A 19,347-nucleotide genomic window follows, 5' to 3' on the forward strand; every position below is an offset into this window, starting at 1 on the left:
CCACAGTAATTTCTTTCCTAGGGATTCCTCCTATGGGTCTGACTTGCCCAAGTACACAAAGATAGAAACTGAAAAGTGGTCTTTGCAGCAGTGTTGAAATGGCAAAAAAAAAAAAAAAAAAAAAACTGAAAAAGTCCATCAGTAAGAGTGAAATGAATTATCTAATCAATGGAGCACTATGCAGTAGTTAAAAAGATGAGGGGAAAAGACCTAAAAATCATCACTAGAGAACAAGATAAACACAACGTAACCTATTCAAATGCATCAGGACATCAGAGCACAGCTCAAATGAATGGATTAGACCAGCGGTCCCCAACTTTTTTAGCACCAGGGACCAGTGTCATGGAAGACAATTTTTCCATGGGCTAGGGGGCATTAGATTCTCATAAGAAGCGCACAACCTAGATCCCTCAGATGCGCAGTTTACAGTAAGGTTCTCGTTCCTGTGAGAATCTAATGCCGCTGCTGATCTGACAGGAGGTGGAGCTCAGGTGGTGATGTGAGCCATGGGGAGAGGCTGTAAATACAGACGAAGCTTCGCTCACTCGCTGGCCACTCACCTCCTGCTGTGGGGCCCAGTTCCTAACAGGCCACAGATTGGTACCACTTCACAGCCTGGGGGTTGGGGACTGCAGGATTAGACCCATGGGTCTCAAGATAGATAGAAACCAAAAACATCACCATGAGTGAAAAGAAAAAAAAAAAAACGAAACAAAACAAAACAACACTCTGTATAAAAATATGCATTAGGAGGATACAAGTTTTTGTGAAGAAGGGAAGGAAGGAAGACCGGAAAATAAGATTGGGAATGGCAACGTAAAGGGAGTCCCAATTTTGTCAGTAATGCTTTACTTCTTTTTTAAAAAAAAATCTGACTGCATGTTCACTCTGGGAGGATGAGTACACTATGGATATTTATGAAATTTTTCTCTGTACTTCTCTGCATTTTTTCAAATTAAAGAGAAACGGAGTGGATGTCTAGAATTACCTACCAGATATGTTAGGTTTTAAAAGCAAGGGGCAGAAGAGCATATAAAATAATTCCTTTTGAAAAAAAAGTGTGTGTGTGGATGTTTATTCCCCAGGGCCTAGAAGAGAGCCTGATACCTGGTAAGCACTCACTGAGCATCCACTAAATGAATGAATGAAGGAATGTCTACATACAAAACTCATTAGTGATCATTACCTCTGGAGAGTGGAGTGGAATTATTTTACTTTTCCTTTTTTACCTTTTAAGTACTATTTGCTTTTTTCCCTAACACATAGATAGATAGATAGATAGATAGCTTTTATATTTACAATAAATTTAGTTTTAAATTATTTTAACAAATATTGAGCATGAAAGCAACATATATAATTGAACTCATTTGATAATTTAGATTTAATTCAATGCTTATCATTTGTCATTTCATGTATCCACAGGAGCCCCTTGTCACCCTTGGTCTGAATCACACAAGGTATTCCTCATCTTGAACTCTTCACAGGTATTTAATTACTATTAAATTTGGGAATCTCATTGGCTTAAAAATTATAAACTTGAGTTTTCCCATGGAGGTAAAAAGGAGAAATCTTGGAAATAAATGTTTAAGTCTCTGAAATATAAAAAGCTATTACAAAGTCCATACGCTTTGAATTCTATGGGAAAAATGACATAAGCCACTGAAACTCACCCAAAGAGTTATTTATATAAAATGAATCATTAGGATTTGAAGAAAAGAAAGACGCATTAACAGCTGACAATAGAGAAAAAAAAAGAAAAAAATGTCAACCCCACAGTAAGGGAAGTTCTAGAAGTAAATTTAAAAGCAGAACAGCCAGCTCTAGAAAGGATCATGGCCCTGAGGGTGTTACTGTATGATATAGCTCAGTGGCATTATCCTGATCCATGGGACACTGGCATTTCAAAGAAGTACACAGAGCAAATATTTGACTTTTGTCAAGTGAGCGTACAAAAAAATTGGGGTGGGGGGGCGTGAGTATAATCTCTAAAAGTTCAAAATCACCAAAACAAAAGCGAGCGATTATAAAGGCTCTCCTCATGCACCAGGCACCGCAGGCTTCAATGAGTTTATAATCAAAGACTGCAACTGTGAAAGACGCTTAAACACGCAATAGTAAAAGTACATAAATGATACTGAAATAGCACAGAAAAAGCGATGACACGAGAAGGACCAGATTTCCAGAATAGACATCACATGAGGAAAGTTTTAAAGAGACAAAAGGAGTTTTCTAGGAGGCAAGTGGATGAAAAGTGGGTCAGTTAGGTCTCGAGGTGGATTAGGTCTTCAACACAGTGCAGGGAGAGAGGAACTATCTGTTGAAATCCCTTCGATCACATACCTCATGCAAGCAGTGGCAGTTTTTTCTTTTGTTCATGGGGGGGGGAAGACAAGAAAAGAAGTTGATGGAGATTGTGGCTTCTGCAGTCGAACACTACATGAGCACGGTGGGAAGAATCATGTGTACTGTTTTAGTTGCTTCTTATTTTCCTTTTCAGTACACACACAGTTAAGTCCCGTGATTAAACACATGGATGATGTGACTCGGATGTGTGTGTGAGTGTGGAGTAGAGACTCTGCTAGCTCCAGTCCACTTTCTGGGCTGAGCAGATTACATGGCCATCAGTTCCTGCCCTCAGAAAACATGGCTGCCAAACTGTCCCTCACCGTGAGGTCACCACCAGTTCACTTGTCCACTTGCCAGGTAAATTAGCCTGCTAGCCGTGTTGTAACAAAGTACCACAACAGAGTGTCTTAAACAACAGAAATTTATCATCTCATGGTTCTGGAAGCTAGAAATCCAAGATCAAGGTGTCAAGGGGGCCATGCTCCCTCTGAAGGCCCCAAGGAAGGATCCATTCCAGATCTCTCCTAGTTTCTTATATTAACAGTTCCTGGCCTTGGACAGTATAATCTTCACGTGGCATTCTCCTTGTGTGTATGTCTGTCTCCAAATTTTCTCATTTAAAGAACACCAGTCATATTGGATTAAGGGCCCACCCTACTTCAGGATGACCTCAGAGTAACTAATTGCTTCTGCAACAACCTTAATTCCAAATAGGTCACATTCTGAGGTGCTTGGGGTTAGGATTTCCACATAAGAATCTGGGGAGGACGTAACACTGGGTTTGCACCCAAGCCTCTTTATTCCTTTTTATGTATAAGTACAATTGCTAATGTATAACAATTAAATATTATACAAACTGAAGAAATATAATGTAAAGAGAATGAGCATTAAAAACTAACTCAAATGTTCTATAAAGACTTATTAAAGGCCAGTCATTTGGATGAAATTGTGTGTGAGTAAACTGAAAAAGTCTGGGGAAGAAAAAAAAAAACAAACTAAAAATTTAGAACTCTGAACTCTAAGTGTTTTAGATTTTGCTACACTTCAAAGAAACCAAAACAAAGAAACCGAAAATTTTAAAGGATGCATTTGGAGTGTGATTTTTATAAAAAAACACTAATTTTGAAACTTCAAACAATTAACTCTTAATAAAAACAAATTTTAAGCTTTGGCCCCACATCAAAAGATTGGTGAATGTTTTAAGTTCCTTGCTTTAATTTAGGTAACACCCTAAGAGGAACAGGCATGGAAAAATGCTCACAATATAATGTTAAGTAAAAAATTCAAGTTACAAAATATACAACATTTCTCATATTTTTTAAAAAAGTTTCAATATATTTGAGAGCATGTTTGTGAATGATTTTGAAAGGATTGAGTCTGTTATGAATGAATGAATCTAGACAGTGATTGTCAGTGCTGCTAATATCACAAAAAGCGATACATCCAGACATTATCCATCTCCTACAGTAAATGTATGTCACTATCTATAAATTGTTTTTGTCCCAGAAATGAACCTGAATCTGATCATTATAAGTATTAGTTTACAGGAAATGCAAGGTACAGAGGAACATGACAAAGAACACCATAGAGATGCAATCACCAAAGTTCAGCCTATAGCAAATACTACAGAAAAAGCAAGTTGGTTCTTCAATGAATAAATCACAAGGGGAAAAAAGACATGGAGGGATATCCTATAAATTAAAAATAGACATAAGGAGATATATCAGCCAATCACAACATATGGGCATTATTTGGATCCTGATTCAGACAAACAAACTTTAAAAATGCATCTATGAGAAAAATCAATAAATTTGAACAGTTCTTGAATATTTGATGGTATCGAAGACTTACTGTTAACCTTCTACAGCATGGTAATAGTGTTGTGTTTTATTTTTACAGACACGTACTGAAATATTTATAGATGAAATGATAGAACAACTGGGATTTGCTACAAAATGAAGGAAGGGGACAGGAGGAGTGATTAGAAAAAGACTGGTCATGAGTTGACAGTTGTCGAAGTTGGGTGATGGGTAAACCAGGTCACATCAGACTCTCCTACTTTTGTATACATTTGAAATTCTCCATAATAAATTAAAAAAATTTTTTTTTTGATTGGCATATTCACCTGGGAAAACTGCTAGTACTACTAAAGGGGAAAAAATGCATAGCACAGAAATTCATTCCTAGGCATATATCCAACAGAAATATGTACATATAGTCACCAAAAGTCATATAGAAAGATCTTCATAGCAGCCTGATGCCTAATGGCCCACCTGGAAACTTCTCAAATGCCAATCCAGTAGGATAGATAAATACACTATGGTATAAGAAAATATTTGAAAATTCCACATAATAGAATAGTATAAAACAATGAGAAAGAATATATACAACTACATGTAACAGTATGGATGAATCCCACAAATGAGCTGTTGAGCAAAAGACGTCAGAAACCGAAGAGTATATACTGTGTGATTCTATCAAGAATAACTAATCTATACTACTGAAAGTCAGGTGAGAGGTTACCCTTGGGATGAGTCAGGGGACAGTGGCCAGGAAACAAGAGGGAGTTCTTCTGGGGGATGGCTGTTTTTCTTGATCTGAACAATAGTTACACAGATGTGTGCAGTTTGTGAAAAGGCATCAAGCTATAAGCTTATGCAGGCTCTTCTCTATGTGTATTATACTTTAACATAGAGATTTTAAAAATATTTTAAACTAAAAAAATAGTAGATTCTGCTTTAGTAGATGTGGGATGGAGCCCAAGAATCTGCATTTCTAACAAGCTCCCTGGTAATGCTGATGCTGTTGGCCAAAGACTACACTTCAGGTAGCACTGAGCTAGGCCACCAGTGTCCAAACGCATGTAAAAATTTTCAGAAACAGGCCCAGTGGCCAATGCATAGTCCCCATGACCTCCTTCATGTAGCTTTGGTCAGGGTCACAGGTTTTCTGAGTGATGCCCTCTCTCCAATGTCTGCAGAACCCAGTGCAGATGTGTTGGCATGACATTCTAGAGCCTCTCTGCCATGTGTGGCCAAGCTACTCCCCAGCTCCTGTTACTGCAACCTCCCAGACATGCATGGCTCCAGCCTACTGCTTCCAGGCCATATCCTACGAATCCCTGCCTCAACTTGCATCACTCAGGCCTCTGCTCATGCAGTTCCCTACGCCTGGAATGCTCTCTGCGTCTTGAACTCTTCCACAAACTCACAGCTCAGTTCAAACGTTACTTCCTCCATGAAACCTTCTGATTGCCCTGCCACGATGAATCCCTCCTCTGGACAGCCATGAGCACACTATTCACACCTCGCAGTGAGTGTGAACCAGCCTGCCCAGTGTCATAGCTGAATGTGGAGGAGGAGGTCTCCTCAGCTGAATGTCCTCCTCTTGAGAGCAGAGGAACCCAGTCGATGCCATCTGCCAAATAACACCAGGCTTGGGGCCCAGTAGGAACTCACTACACATCTGCAGAATTAAAACATGAGCACTTGGAATCAGAACGTCAGGTTTCAACCTGGTTCCACCGTTTTCTAGAAATATGACGTTGGGCACCTTGCATAGTGTCTCTGAGTTGCATGGGGTACTGAGAAAACTATATAAGACTATATATAATAGGAGTAGTGGACTGAATGGTGGCCCCCAAAATAATACATCCAAGTCCTAACCCCCGGAACCTGTGAATGTGACCTTGTTTGGAAAAAGGATCTTTGCAGAGGTAACTGAGTTAAGTATCTTGAGATCATCCTGGACTTAGAATGGGCCCTAAATCCAACAGCAGGCGTCCTTATAAAAGAAAGGAGAGGGAGATTTGGACCAAAGATACAGAGGTGGCCACGTGAAGACAGCCAGAGATGAGAGTGATCCTGGCACAGGCCTGGGAACACCTGGGGCCGCCAGAAGCCGGAAGAGGCCAGGAAGGATCCTCCCCTCGAGCCTCCAGGTGAAGTGTGGCCCTACCCACACCATGATTTTAGATTTCCTGCTTCCAGAACTCTGAGAGAGTAAACTTCTGCGCTTTTAGGTGTGATAATTTGTTCCAGCTGCCCTAAGAAACCAATAACAGCGAGGGTCAAATAAATACTTCTATGTTATCACCAAGACTGAGGTTAATTTAAAAGCTTTGAATAAATGTGGATTTTATACATTCCTATTTTATTTGACAAACACTTATATAGCACTCCATTCTAAATGCTTTATAAATATTATTTATTTAAATAAATATTATGACGGCCCCAAAAGTAGGTAGTATTATTTCCATTTTACAGAGGGGAAACTGAGGAACAGAGAGTTTAAGTAGCTTGTCCAACATCACAGAGCTAGTAGAGGTTGGAACGGGGATTTGAACCCAGGCAGTGGGTCCAGAGCCACTCAGAGTGGAGGGCTCAGAGTGTCTCCAAAACCAGATCCCGGCAAACAGAGGCCTGCCTGCGGCCATCTCGCCTGTTAATACCCTTCCTGCTCTAGGGCTCTGATCTGGCCTCACCCTGTAGAGACCACATTTTCCAACTGCTTCTCCTGGGGCACAGGTTGAGATTTCACTTCTGCTCATCCCAATCACAAGCACCGTTTGATACCATGTCGGCTTCATCCGCAGCTGCTGGGCGGCCTGTCTGTATTTACATTCATACTTAATCTCCCGCTTCCCGCACGTATTTGAAGGCCTCCTGAAAGGACGTCATTGCTGGAGATCAGCAGAGCAGGAAGCTTGTCTTCTGGTCGTTCGGGGGACATTTCCCAGCTGCACACAGCCTGCCTCTACTGTATACGTATGGAAAGACAGGACTCCTTTCAGGGGACTTTGTAGACAAGATAAAGGGATAGCAGTCAACAGGGTGTTTTTCAGTTTAGCTAAAAGCTGCCCCATGAAGCTGCAGACAGGCAAGGAGGATTAGGAGTGCCTGTCATAATCTGCCCACACGTCACCTGCCACACAAACCCACCTCTCAGGTCACTGGTGGCGTCAAATGAAATCTGTACAGCCCGTCCCCTCCTTTATGGAAGCACTGGAAGCAGAGCCCAGACTTGGGAGTCACAGAGACCTGGGGCAAATCCCGGCTCACCCTCTTAGCCAACAGCATGTGTGACCTTGGGACTCCCCTTCAACCCCCCGGAGTCTCACTTTGCTTATCAGCAAAATAAAAGTGGTGATTATGAGCCTGGACTCTAGAGCCAGCCTGCCTGGATTCAAACCCTGCCACTGCCACTGGCTAGTTTTGGGACCAGGGGCGAGTTAGTTGGTCCTCTGAGCCTCAGCTTCCCCCTCTGTAAAAGGAGGTGGTAATAGCACCGAGCTCAGGGAGTTGCTGACCTGCCTAAATCCCTTAAAGCGGGCACATAACAGTGTTTGCTATTGCGATTGTCAGGATGTCAGCTGCCCGGCAGAATGACTGACACAGGGGAGGGAGGGAGGATCAATAGATATCAGTTCTTTCCTTTGTGACCTAATTTACAGCTGGGCCCACTGCCAGTATGAGCTGCATGTTCTAAAGGTGACAATGCTGGCTTTGTCTGAATTACATAAGGACATGCAGGTGTTGGAGCCCAATTCTACATGGACATGGGCACAGACACGCCTATTGGGCTGTGTGCCTGGCCATGCCTTTCCTGGGAATCGCTTCTCTCTGCCTCTGGGACCATAGTGACAGTGATGGCTCACAGCAGCCAGGCCCACACAGGACGGCCATGGTTACTCAATGGCTTCATGGTTGGTGACTGGCCCAAGTGGGCCAGAGGCCCTCCCTGGGAATTTAGAATTGGGATAGAAAGAGAAAGAACTCCCAGTCACTCTCCAGGAAGCTGGCCTGGAACCTATGATGTCAGCACCTGGTTCTCCACCTGGAGGCCTCCAGCAGTGGGGAAGCCAGAGGGAGAGGGGTGGAGACGAGGCTCAGTGCAGACGTGCAAAGAGAAGCCATGATGGCAGGATGGGAGGCAGAGGGAACCCTGAGAGCAAGGTCTAGTCCCTGGCAGTTCGTCCCTCTCTGAGAGCCATGAGACGACCTGGAGTCCTGATGACAAACTCCATTTAGTGATGCCCTTAGCTATGTTCCATAAAAATTATAGGAAATCATTTCAGACTAAGTACCTACACTAGGCTCCAACAGACCAGACTGAAAATCAAAATAGAGCAACCCATGCTACAGTTCCAAGACACCAAACTGAAACTGAGTTGTCATCAGGAGAGAGAGATAATAGCCGAGTTTCCCAAACTGGCGAGTTTCAATGGGCACCATGATGCAGTTCCCTCCGTTACCGTAGTCCTTGTAATCCTCACCGTGCAGTCACCTGATGTTAACCAATCAGTTATTTTTCTATTGTTCTGCTTCCCGGTCCCCGCCTTACAAGAAAAGTAATTTTGGAATTGCATGGAAACCAAGCTTCTACCAACTTAGCCAACGCCATTCCCACACACACCAAATCCCAGGAGCAAACCAGATTATCCTAAAATGCTTTTAGAAATAGGTCAACCATCCTAAAATCTAATTTAAAAAATATACCGAAACAAGATGGAGAATAATTTTAGAGAATTTCTGTAAAACTAAAAATGGGAGATCTTTTGCTTCGCTTGTTCCATTAGAATGGCCCAGAACTGGGTCATAACTTATGCCAAATTCATCACAACCACATAAAATTGAAAAAGGCATGACTCGACATCTGCAACGGATAATCTTCTACAATGCATACTTGTGTGCAAAATTTACTACTTTCCACACTCACTCATGGTCATTTTAAAAGCATCACAGTAAGATATTAATAAAAAGAAAACAAATTACTCATAAGGTAGCTGTGGTTTACAGGAATGACTAGTCCTAGAGAAAGGAGTTTCTCGATCTGCTGCATGCTAGTGTGTGCCTTGAACATGCAATCTCTTTCTGACTTAGTTTTCCAGTCTGTAAAGGGGAGTGTAACAGACAGAACAACACCACCACCTACCACCATCATCTCCCTCCCATAGTGTCCGAAGCGTTGCACCAGAGCCTGGCCTTCTAGACCTTGTTCTGCTGCTGTTGGGCTTACCAAGGGGACACAGCCCACTTAACCTCAAAAGCAACGGAACTGTTTCTTATGAGGCAATTTCATGTAGAATGTTCCTGAGGGAGCAAGGACATTTCAATGATCCCTCCTGGAGACAACTTCTTATTCCTAACTGCCCTCTCTACAACAATCTTGGCATCACATTTAGTCAATTCTTTCTCTTCAATAATAAAATTAGTATTAACTAATTGAGTATTTTTTTCTGTGCTTTTCTGACATGGATGTAGACATAGGCTTTACATACATCATCTCATTTACCCTCAGAAATAAGAGCTGTAAAGTGGGTTAGGAAGACAGTCATGTTATATTTGAGAGAAAAGAGGATCTAAAAGTCAAACAACTCAGCCAAGATCACCCAGCAGGTAATAGGCAAGAGCTAAGATTTAAACCGAGTTCTTTGGACACGAATGGATACTGCATCCACCTCCCCATTACCTTTTGTTTTGTTCTAAGTTCATTATAACCTCTCTCTGGACCACTGCAGGAGCCTCCACCTCCCTGTGATCTATCCCACCGGCACTGTTCTCCTCTTCCCAAAACGCAATTCCATTTACACCCTGGCTCACGGCACCCAGCAAGGTGCACCACAGAACACAGGGGCTTTCCATAAATGCTTGTCCAATGAATGAAACCTCTGTTCAAAGGGGACCTTGCCTTCTTCCCTCCAAAAAACTCCCTGGAAGTTAAGGTCCTCCAGCTCTGGCTCTCCTTAACCTTGGCCAACTTATTCCAAGAACACCTCCCTCACCCACTGTTATGGGCTGACTGTCTGTGTCCCCTCCCTGTCCCGCCAAATTCACATGTTGAAGTCCTGACTTCCAATGTCATGGTATTTGGCAATGGGACTTCAGGGAGGCAATTAGGTTTAGATTAGATCATGAGGGTGGAGCCCTCACGATGGGATTAGTGCCTGATGGAATTGAAGAAAGAGCCGGAAATCATTCTCTCTCTGTCTCTCTCCCCACCTCCCAAGCATGCATGGAGGAAAGGCCATTGACCACACAGCAAGAAGGTGGCTGTCTACAAGCCAGGAAGTGAGCCCTCTCTAGACAGTAAATCTGCCAGCACTTTTTGATCTTAAACATCCCAGCCTCCAGAACTGTAAGAAATAAATGTCTGTTGTTTAAGCCACCTAGTCTATGATACTTTGCTATAGGGACCTGAATAGACTAAGACAGGTATGTTGAAATTGCTGTCTCCTCCACTGCCCAGATACGCCATTCCCTCTGCCTAGAATGCCCTTTCCTCAACACCCACTGGTCACCTGCCACCAATACCCTGTCTGGTTTGAATGGATGAAAAGCAACTCCTCCCAAAGGTAAGGCATAGTTCTCTTAGTGAGCCTAAGCCCAGTGTGTGGCATCCCTCTTTCAGCTCAGGCCAGGGCAGGTTCTAGAAGACATTTGGCCACATTGACATAGGTATGGTTGCCTGGGTTCCTGGTCTAATCAAAACTAATCTCTTCTGCCCAGAAGTAAGGCTTTGTCTCAAGTCCTAACTGAACAAGGCCTTTCCATCTTGTATTTATTAAGGATATAACAAGGGCTTTTGAGTTTCATATGCAAAATTTGGTAAACCATTTTAGTTGGACACAGGACATAAAAGTGAAAAACTCCCCAGTCAGATGGGAAGAAAAGAGGGAGCCCATGCTCAGGGCTGGCCTTCCTCTTCCACTCTTCAACCTGCACTGGAACTTTGCATTCAAAGCACCTCTCCTCTTTCAAATGAAAGAATAACCTGTAAGATAAGATTTTCCATGAAGACATTACTCCATAGAGGATGAGTCCTGAAGTCTTCTGTTTGGTTAATGTACTGAACTAATTAAGATAATAAATAATAAATAGGAATTCATCACTCGCACTTGTGCTGTTTTTTGTTGTTGTTGTTGTTGACATTTTGTTGCTGTTGTTTTGGTTTTTTGCATCTTCAATTATGAGAACATCTATTTAATATCTATAATTTGGTGCCTGTGGCCAGGTGTGGTGACTTGCACCTATAATCCTAGCAATCTGGGAATCCAAGGTGGGAGGATCACTTGAGCTCAGGAGTTCGAGACCAGACTGAGCAAGAGCGAGACCCCAACTCTACAAAAAATAGAAAAATTAGCCAGGCATGGTGGCGCATGCCTATAGTCCCAGCTACTTGGGAGGCTGAGGCAGGAGATCTCTTGAGCCCAGGAGTTTGAGGTTGCTGTGAGCTACGATGATGCCACGGTACTCTAGCTGGGGTGACCGAGAAAGACTCTGTCTCCCTGCCCTCCCCCAAAAAAGAAAGAAAAAGAAAAATTTGGTGCCTGGGAAATGCACTGGCCCCAAATGGAAAAATCAGATTTCCCAAAATGTGTTTTTTACACTGCAAAGCACCCAGTGGGCATTTTGAGACCATTATGAAATACAGCAGTAACTGGGTGAAGGAATATAAAAAGGGACACATGAAAAAACCCAACACTTCAAGATTCATCTGTTAAATTCAATATTATATTCTTTAAGCAACCTAATAATTTTTCCCTCCAAAGGAGTAATGCTGGTCTTCATTGGTTTACTGCTGAAACTTTTGGGAATTTCTTTTGGCAATATAATCAGAATTGATGAAAGTCGAAAGACAAACTAGGCTAACACCCTCAGATTACATTAGGATTTAAATTCTTCAGATGCCTCCTTCTAGTCTGATAATGTTGTTGGGAGTTCAAAACCTTAGAATGCATTAGAATGGAAATTTGTGTAAAGCTAAAGGATGTCTTCTAGCCTGATCATCTGAATGAAGATCTTAAAAAATACTGCTTTCCCTTGTAAAAATAAGTATGATGAAACCTTTCAATGAAATCTAAAGGCAGCAAAATAGAACAACATATGGAAAGAGATTATGGGATTAACTAATTATTTGATATGACTTAGAATGAGACTTGGGAAGCTTTCCAATCTTTTCTAAGAAGTCATTGTAAATTCATACTAAACAACTGAATTCTACACTTTTTATATTAAAAAAAACAAAGAAGCAAAGACTAAAAATATTAGTAGGTATTTTTTTATTCAATAATACTTATATTAAGTCTACAAATAAACTAAGAGATATGTATTCAGAACAGTGAATTTGTATTTAACATTAAATAAACTCGGCTTATGTTCTACTTTCATCTTTTGCACTCAAAAGTTAGTCTTTTAAGCAGTGACATAAATGGTAAGCAGCATTAGTACAGGACTCTTTTTAATGACAATAAGGACTCAGCAATTTATTTCATTGCACTGAAATTTAAACTAACAAAAAATTGACAACTACACTTACAACTGTTTTACTCGCTTAATCTATGACAACTAAATATAAAAAATTTCAAGAAAAATGTATTTTAATGAAAATCTATAAACTCTCCATAATATAAACAAGTGATAAGGTTCACTAAATACATTTTCTCTCTCTTTATGTCTCTCTCCCTACCTCCCTCCCTCTCTCTCTCTCTCTCTCTCTCACACACACACACACACACACACACACACACAAATAAGACTGATAAACAGTAGCTCGCCAGCTAAGGAAAATGATAAAGCAAGATTAAAGCAAATTTTATAATCAATGGTTGTATACAAGGCTTTGCAGTTTAAAGAACAAGCGTAGGATAGATCTAACATTAAGCCAACCAACAATTTAGGCTGCAAACTCTAGTAGCAGATAATTCACACAGACCATTCCATTTTCATAATCCTGTTTCTGTGAACATATACCCTCTAGAGCTCAGATGAACAGAGAACAATAGTAAGAAGGCTGAAGTGGGAGACAGCACTATGTATGAAGAATGAACACACAATGCCATAAAAATCCTAGCAAGCAGCAATCCCTCTTCCCTTCACACCCAAGCTCTCAGAACTGAAGCAAACAGGTGAACAGGTGAACAGGTTTAATCAGGTGAACAGGTTTGTCCTTCCCCTAAGCAATGTCAAAATTGCATTTTCTGGTATGTGGAGGAGAGTTACATTTTTAAGTGCTAAGGTGGCCATCTGATGCCAGGTAATTATTGACTTCTCATTTGATGACAATTTGCATTTTTATCCTAATGGTACCCTAATTTTTGCCTTCGGAAAGTGCCTTGGACTAATTCATTGCTCTAATCAAATCAAAACAAAACAAAACAAAAAAAGGTAAAGAATTAGAAAACCAACACAGCAACACAGTTTGATTCCATTTCTTATAATCGCATTCCTGCCGACCTATTTAACCTGGTACACCTTCTTAACTTCTGTCTAAATACTCTCTGCTCCTGTGCGAATCAATCATTTTGAAACTCGTACTTTAAAATACTGAATATATTGTATATTGATTGTATTGACATTAAAAAACAACATTGTGGGTGTGTTTGGAGACAGATGCTACCTTTCCCCGAAATCGGCACTTACCTTCAGGGAAAGCATTAGGCTGCACCGTGTGGAGAAAGATGTGCACCATTTGAAAGAGAATGCCAATGGGTCCAGCTTTATAGGAGTCTTGGGTCTCATAATTTGCTGTAGGCAATTCATAATTCAAATCCCCAGGAGTGTTTGTGGATGAAGGCTGCCCTCCTGAAATGGAGTTCCCACATAGCCCCGGAAGCAGCAGCAGGAAGCTGAGTGTGCGTGCCATAGCTAGCAGGATCCCCTAAACATCAGGTAAAACCAGGTCCTCTCGCCTCAAAGCTTCAGGAAGCCTTGCTGAAGACAGGAGCTTCCCTGTGTAGAAGAGGCGCAGCGGGCACTGGATCTGCTGAATCTTCAGTTTTCTGGCTGGGCTGGCTTGAGGCAAGGGGCACAGACGAGCGTTCTCCAAGGGGGTCATTCACCAAGACACCATCCCTGGCCAGGAGAGAAACAGCACCAGCGTCACCAATGCATATAACCTGCCTGCACCAGGAGCAGTGCGGGAGAAGAGGCTGAAAAGCTTTAGGGCAAGCCCTTCAGCCTAATCCTGGTGGGTGGGAGGAAACCAAACACACAGCCGCTGGCGAGCCACAGGGGGAGGTGTTTGCATCAAAGCCATGACTCAGTGAAGGTCCTTCCTCAAGGGGACCAGACTCAGGACGCAGACCCTTTACGATTCAAAAAACACCAGGCAGTGTAGAGAAGGCTATGTGGCCTTGGAAACTAACATTTATTGAGCACTTACTGTACTCCAAACATTGTTCTATATGCTTCACAGGTGGGACCTTGTTTAACGCATTATCCCAGTTTACAGATGAGGAAACTGATGCAAATTTTGGTGATTTGCCCAAGTCACAGGAAATGAAGGGTGGGGCCAGAATTCAAATCCTGTAGTTTGCTTCAAAGCCCAAGTTCTAATCATGTTACCAAGACACTGTCCCTATAGAACCTTCCCGCTCAGGCTCTGGTCGGAACAAGTAATTAACTAATATGCTTATATTTTCTTCAAGCATGTGTTGTTCTATCTGATATATCTGGAGATATATCTTAACTCTAATTATTTTACTTATTTGCTCACTGATCTCATTTCAAACATCGCCTTGTCCACCTTACACCCAAACCAAACTAAAAGGGCATGGCCTCAAGGTCGGGGACCAAACTGAGGCTGTGCGATGCTGGAATCTGTCACACAGATACGCTCACCAGGTGATCCTGATGGAAACCTTCTCCCTAAGTCACCACCTCAACAGCTAGGGGTCTAGGAGCTGAGAGGCAATGCAAAGGGAGACTCCCACCTGCCCCTTGTGGGGGGAGAAAGAAACAGAAATCCTGGCAGTACATTGAGCTCCATAGAGACAGCACCGGGCCAAGCAAGAGCCGGACGGGCACTGGGCGACTCTGTGCCTCGCTGAGGTAAAATAACTAAATATGGGCAAAGGAGATCCTAAGAAGCCGAGAGGCAAAGTGTCATCACACGAATTCTTTGTGCAAACTTGCTGGGAGGAGCACAAGAAGAAGCACACAGATGCTTCAGTCAACTTCTCAGAGTTTTCTAAGAAGTGCTCAGAGAGGTGGAAGACCATGTCTGCCAAAGAGAAAGGAAAGTTTGAAGATATGGCAAAGGCGGACAAGGCCTGTTATGAAAGAGAAATGAAAACCTATATTCCTCCTAAAGGGGAAACAAAAAAGAAGTTCAAGGATCCCAATGCACCCAAGAGGCCTCTCGGCCTTTTTCTTGTTCTGTTCTGAGTATTGCCCTAAAATCAAAGGAGAACATCCTGGCCTATCCCTTGGTGATGCTGCAAAGAAACTGAGAGAGATGCAGAATAACACTGCAGCAGGTGACAAGCAGCCTCACGAAAAGAAGGCTGCAGAGCTGAAGGAAAAGTACGAAAAGGATATTGCTGCACGCCGAGCTAAAGGAAAGCCTGATGCAGCAAAAAAGGGAGTCTTCAAGGCTGAAAACAGCAAGAAAAAGAAGGAAGAGGAGGAAGATGAGGAAGATGAAGAGCATGAAGAGGAGGAGGAAGATGAAGAAGATGAAGGTGATGATGATGAATACGTTGGTTCTAGCACAGTTTTTTTTACTTGTCTGCAAAGCATTTAACCCCCCTGTACACAACTCATTCCTTTTAAAGAAAAAAATTGAAATGTAAGACTGTGTAAGATTTATTTTTAAACTGTACAGTGTCTTTTTTTGTATAGTTAACACACTACCGAATGTGTCTTTAGCTAGCCCTGTCCTGGTGGTATTTTTGACAGCCACTAACCTTGCCTGGTACAGTATGGGCGCTGTAAATTGGCAAGGAAATTTAAGGCAGGTTCTTGTTGGTGCACAGCACAAATTAGTTACATATGGGGATGGTAGTTGTTTCATCTTCAGTTGTCTCTGATGCAGCTTATACAAAATAATTGTTGTTCTGTTAACTGAATACCACTCTGTAATTGCAAAAAAAAAAAGTTGCAGCTGTTTTGTTGACATTCTCAATGCTTCTAAGTAAATACAATTTTTTTATTAAAAAAAAAAAAAGAAATCCTAAATGCAGCTCCCACTCCAGCGTCTGGGGAGGGAATGGGACAGAGAGCGCCTTCAAGGTGGGCCTTGCCCTACTTGTATTTCCATATCCAGAACCTAGCATAGGGCGTGGCATGCAGTGGTGTTTAGTAAGAGCTGATGAATATAAAAAATCAATCAATCAAAATAGCTGATCCCCTCGTGCCATTTCGCGAGGCGAGCTGAGTCAGCACCGAACCTGGGAGGAGGATCCGGGAAGCGCTGCTCTGCCTCTCTCTGTTCTGGCATTCTGGGGCACGTGGCTGTCATTTTATACGTTGGATACACACTGAAACACACACTGTGCTCCTAAAACACACACTGTGAGAAGGCAAAGGGGGATGGTCAAGAAAATGACACATTTTACAAAGGGCCAGAGGACCCACTTCCAATATTCCAGGGCAAAGAAAGCCCAAGACAAGAGGTGGGATTTCACGAGCTACTTGAAGAAAGATGTTAATTCATATCTAATCCCCTTAGATATTCCCTCATCTTCAAAGCCCCGTGCCACTCCAATTACTTCTGCAGAACTGCAAATAGCATGACCCTAAACACTCCAATCCCCAGGTGGCTCCCAGGACCGACCTCGTGCACCCACGCTTTGGTCCTCCTTTGGTCCTCCCTCTGTCACACCCACAACAGACACCATGACCCTGGTAACTGCTTCCAAAGGGCTCCCTTTGAACACACACACCCCACAAACACACCTTATCTTTTATTTTTGCTCCAGGACAGGCAGGGAGCTAAGCCTCAAGCCCAACCAGCTGGAAGGATTAAAGGCTCAGCTGCTGAGAAAGGCTCGCTTCCTGGTAATGCCACCAAGCCTCAGACAGGGACAGAGAGAAACAGACCCGGGAGGAGAACTATGAACAAACAGGCTTTCCAACTCCCTCAGTGAAAAAGCAGAGGAAGGGACACTCCAAATGAAATGAAACGCTACTGCTCATTGCGGCAAAGATGGAGCTATCAACTGAGTTAGATGAGAAATCCAGATTTCTTTACATCTTGCTCCAAAGTGTAGGTCCCTCTTCATTTTAAAATAAATTTTAAGAAAATATAAAATCTCCCTAATTGTGAAGCACTAGACAATTGATTAAAGTCAAGTCAAAGAGGAGTTTTTCATTTCGGTTTTAACAAAGTTGTGCCAAAAGAGAAAGTCTGGGTACTTATCTATTAAACCCCACTGGGTCCCCAGAACCACAGAGAGCAGTTCAAGGAACTGCCGGCATAAGATACAGGAAAGCTCTCATGGACCAGCATTTATACCTTCACGAAATGGGGTGTTTGCTGAAAATGCAGATTAGCGGGCCTAATTTCTGGGGTGAGCCCATTAATCTACATTTTGAACAAGCTCCCCTGGGGATTGATTCTTAAAACAAGTCAAGTTTGAGAATCCACACTGTTCCTGGGACACTGTTCCTGGAGGACACTTGTGCCTGGCCAATTCATGCTCCTTTCCAAGGACACTTTGGGTTTTCCAAACACACTTCAGGACAACCAATACAAGGTTAAAAACTTCCCAAATGCCCTTATCATATTGCTTTGAACTGATCTATTCCAGCTTTGCGGAGTCCCTGACTTACTTCTCTATACCCAGGGCCTGGCCCACTCAATAAAGGATTATTGAAATAAAATGGGGGTGGGGTGGGGGGTAGGACTGATGCAAAATGCTCATTTTTACCTATTTCAAAGTTGTATCAAGCACTTATTTATTAGCAATATTCCTATCCCCAGAAGGGATAGGAAGGATAGATCCAGACCTACCAATAGAATTGCTTGCAGCTATTTCCTCCAACACAGGCAACAGACGGTCTCCCCATTGGATTCATCCAGAGCAAAACAACTGGTCTACCATTCTAGGGGAGCTACCTTCTGCTGAGACCCTCAACTTTGCAGGCTTTGGAAACTGCATTCCCTTAAACAGGAACTAGACTAATCAACAAGACCCCATCTCACCTTTTCCTGGTTTATGGGCACAGAGTTCTGGTTTCCACTCCAAATGCACTGAATTCAAACAGGGAAAGGGGCCCAGGAAGGTCAATTTTAAACAAATACCTCACAAGATTCTGAGCCTGGAGTCCAGAGAACCTCATTTCAACACTGGTTTAAAGGCAAATATGATGATCATCCAGCTTCATTTCTTCTTTTCTTCTTTTGATGGAACGTCTCAAAATCTTTCTTTCTTAAAGGTATCTCTGTAGTAGATGTTTGTCATCTGGGGTGCTTTGGGTGGGGTGGATAAGCAATTTCTGAGCCCACCTTTTGAGTCCTGTGGGAGGTGACCCTGCCTTTCATTGTGAGGCCAGGAGGTGCCCACGCTATGTCATGGGGAGGGTGAGCCATGCTCGGCCAATCACATGCTTACTCCTGGGCCTGTGCCTGCGTGCACATTGAAGTGGGCAGTTTCTAATTCATTCTAGCAATGATGGCAGCAGTGCCAGCAGCCACATCGAGGATCCCTCACCAGTGATTGACCCCCATCAATCAGGGGTCCTGATGTATGTCCTGGGTTCCTAAGCCTGGCAAGCTGTCCTGCCACTTACCTAAGACACCCTATACCCCTCCTTCCAGGATGTCCGTTTTCTGCTAAAATTATACAGTAACCTCTACTGTTTGTAGCAAAGCATTCTGACTCTTAACAAATTTCAGAGATAGCCCCCTGCACAACCTATTTCTTTCATATTTTAAACAGTACCAACAAAACAATACTTAAAGTTTTATTACTTTCTTTGATGATGCACTGTCCTTTTATGCATTTGTTTACTTCACTGTACTAAAACATAGAGAAAGAATCCAGCATAGAAATCATAAAGAAGTTCACAAAAATTTTATGGGACACATTAAAAAAACAAAACTAAACTAAAGGGCACTGTTAAATAGACAACAGCCCAAGCTTTTGAGACAGGGCAGGAAGCTGGTTCCACTTACTAACAAAGACAGTTGCTTACATTCTCCAACCTTTCCTTTGCCCATCTGTCAAATGGGGATTTCGCACGGGGTTGGTGGGTTAGCGATCTAATAGGTAAAGCA

General features: G+C 42.5%; 1 protein-coding gene and 1 pseudogene across 1 annotated transcript in view; one reads left to right on the top strand and one right to left on the bottom strand.

Moving 5' to 3' along the window:
* Window positions 1–13,989, bottom strand: part of PROM1 (prominin 1) — a 92,440-nt gene extending 78,451 nt beyond the window's left edge. Inside the window, exon 1 of the mRNA XM_012638422.1 lies at window positions 13,767–13,989. Within this exon, the coding sequence (XP_012493876.1) occupies window positions 13,767–13,989 (223 nt within the window). The remainder of the gene's footprint in view (window positions 1–13,766) is intronic.
* Window positions 13,990–15,191: 1,202 nt separating this feature from the next.
* LOC105805503 lies at window positions 15,192–15,870 on the top strand (annotated as a pseudogene).
* The last annotated feature ends 3,477 nt before the right edge of the window (window positions 15,871–19,347 follow it).

This window comes from Propithecus coquereli, unplaced genomic scaffold (genome assembly GCF_000956105.1).
Source record: "Propithecus coquereli isolate 6110/MARCELLA unplaced genomic scaffold, Pcoq_1.0 Scaffold13, whole genome shotgun sequence".
Taxonomy (NCBI): Eukaryota; Metazoa; Chordata; class Mammalia; order Primates; family Indriidae; genus Propithecus; species Propithecus coquereli.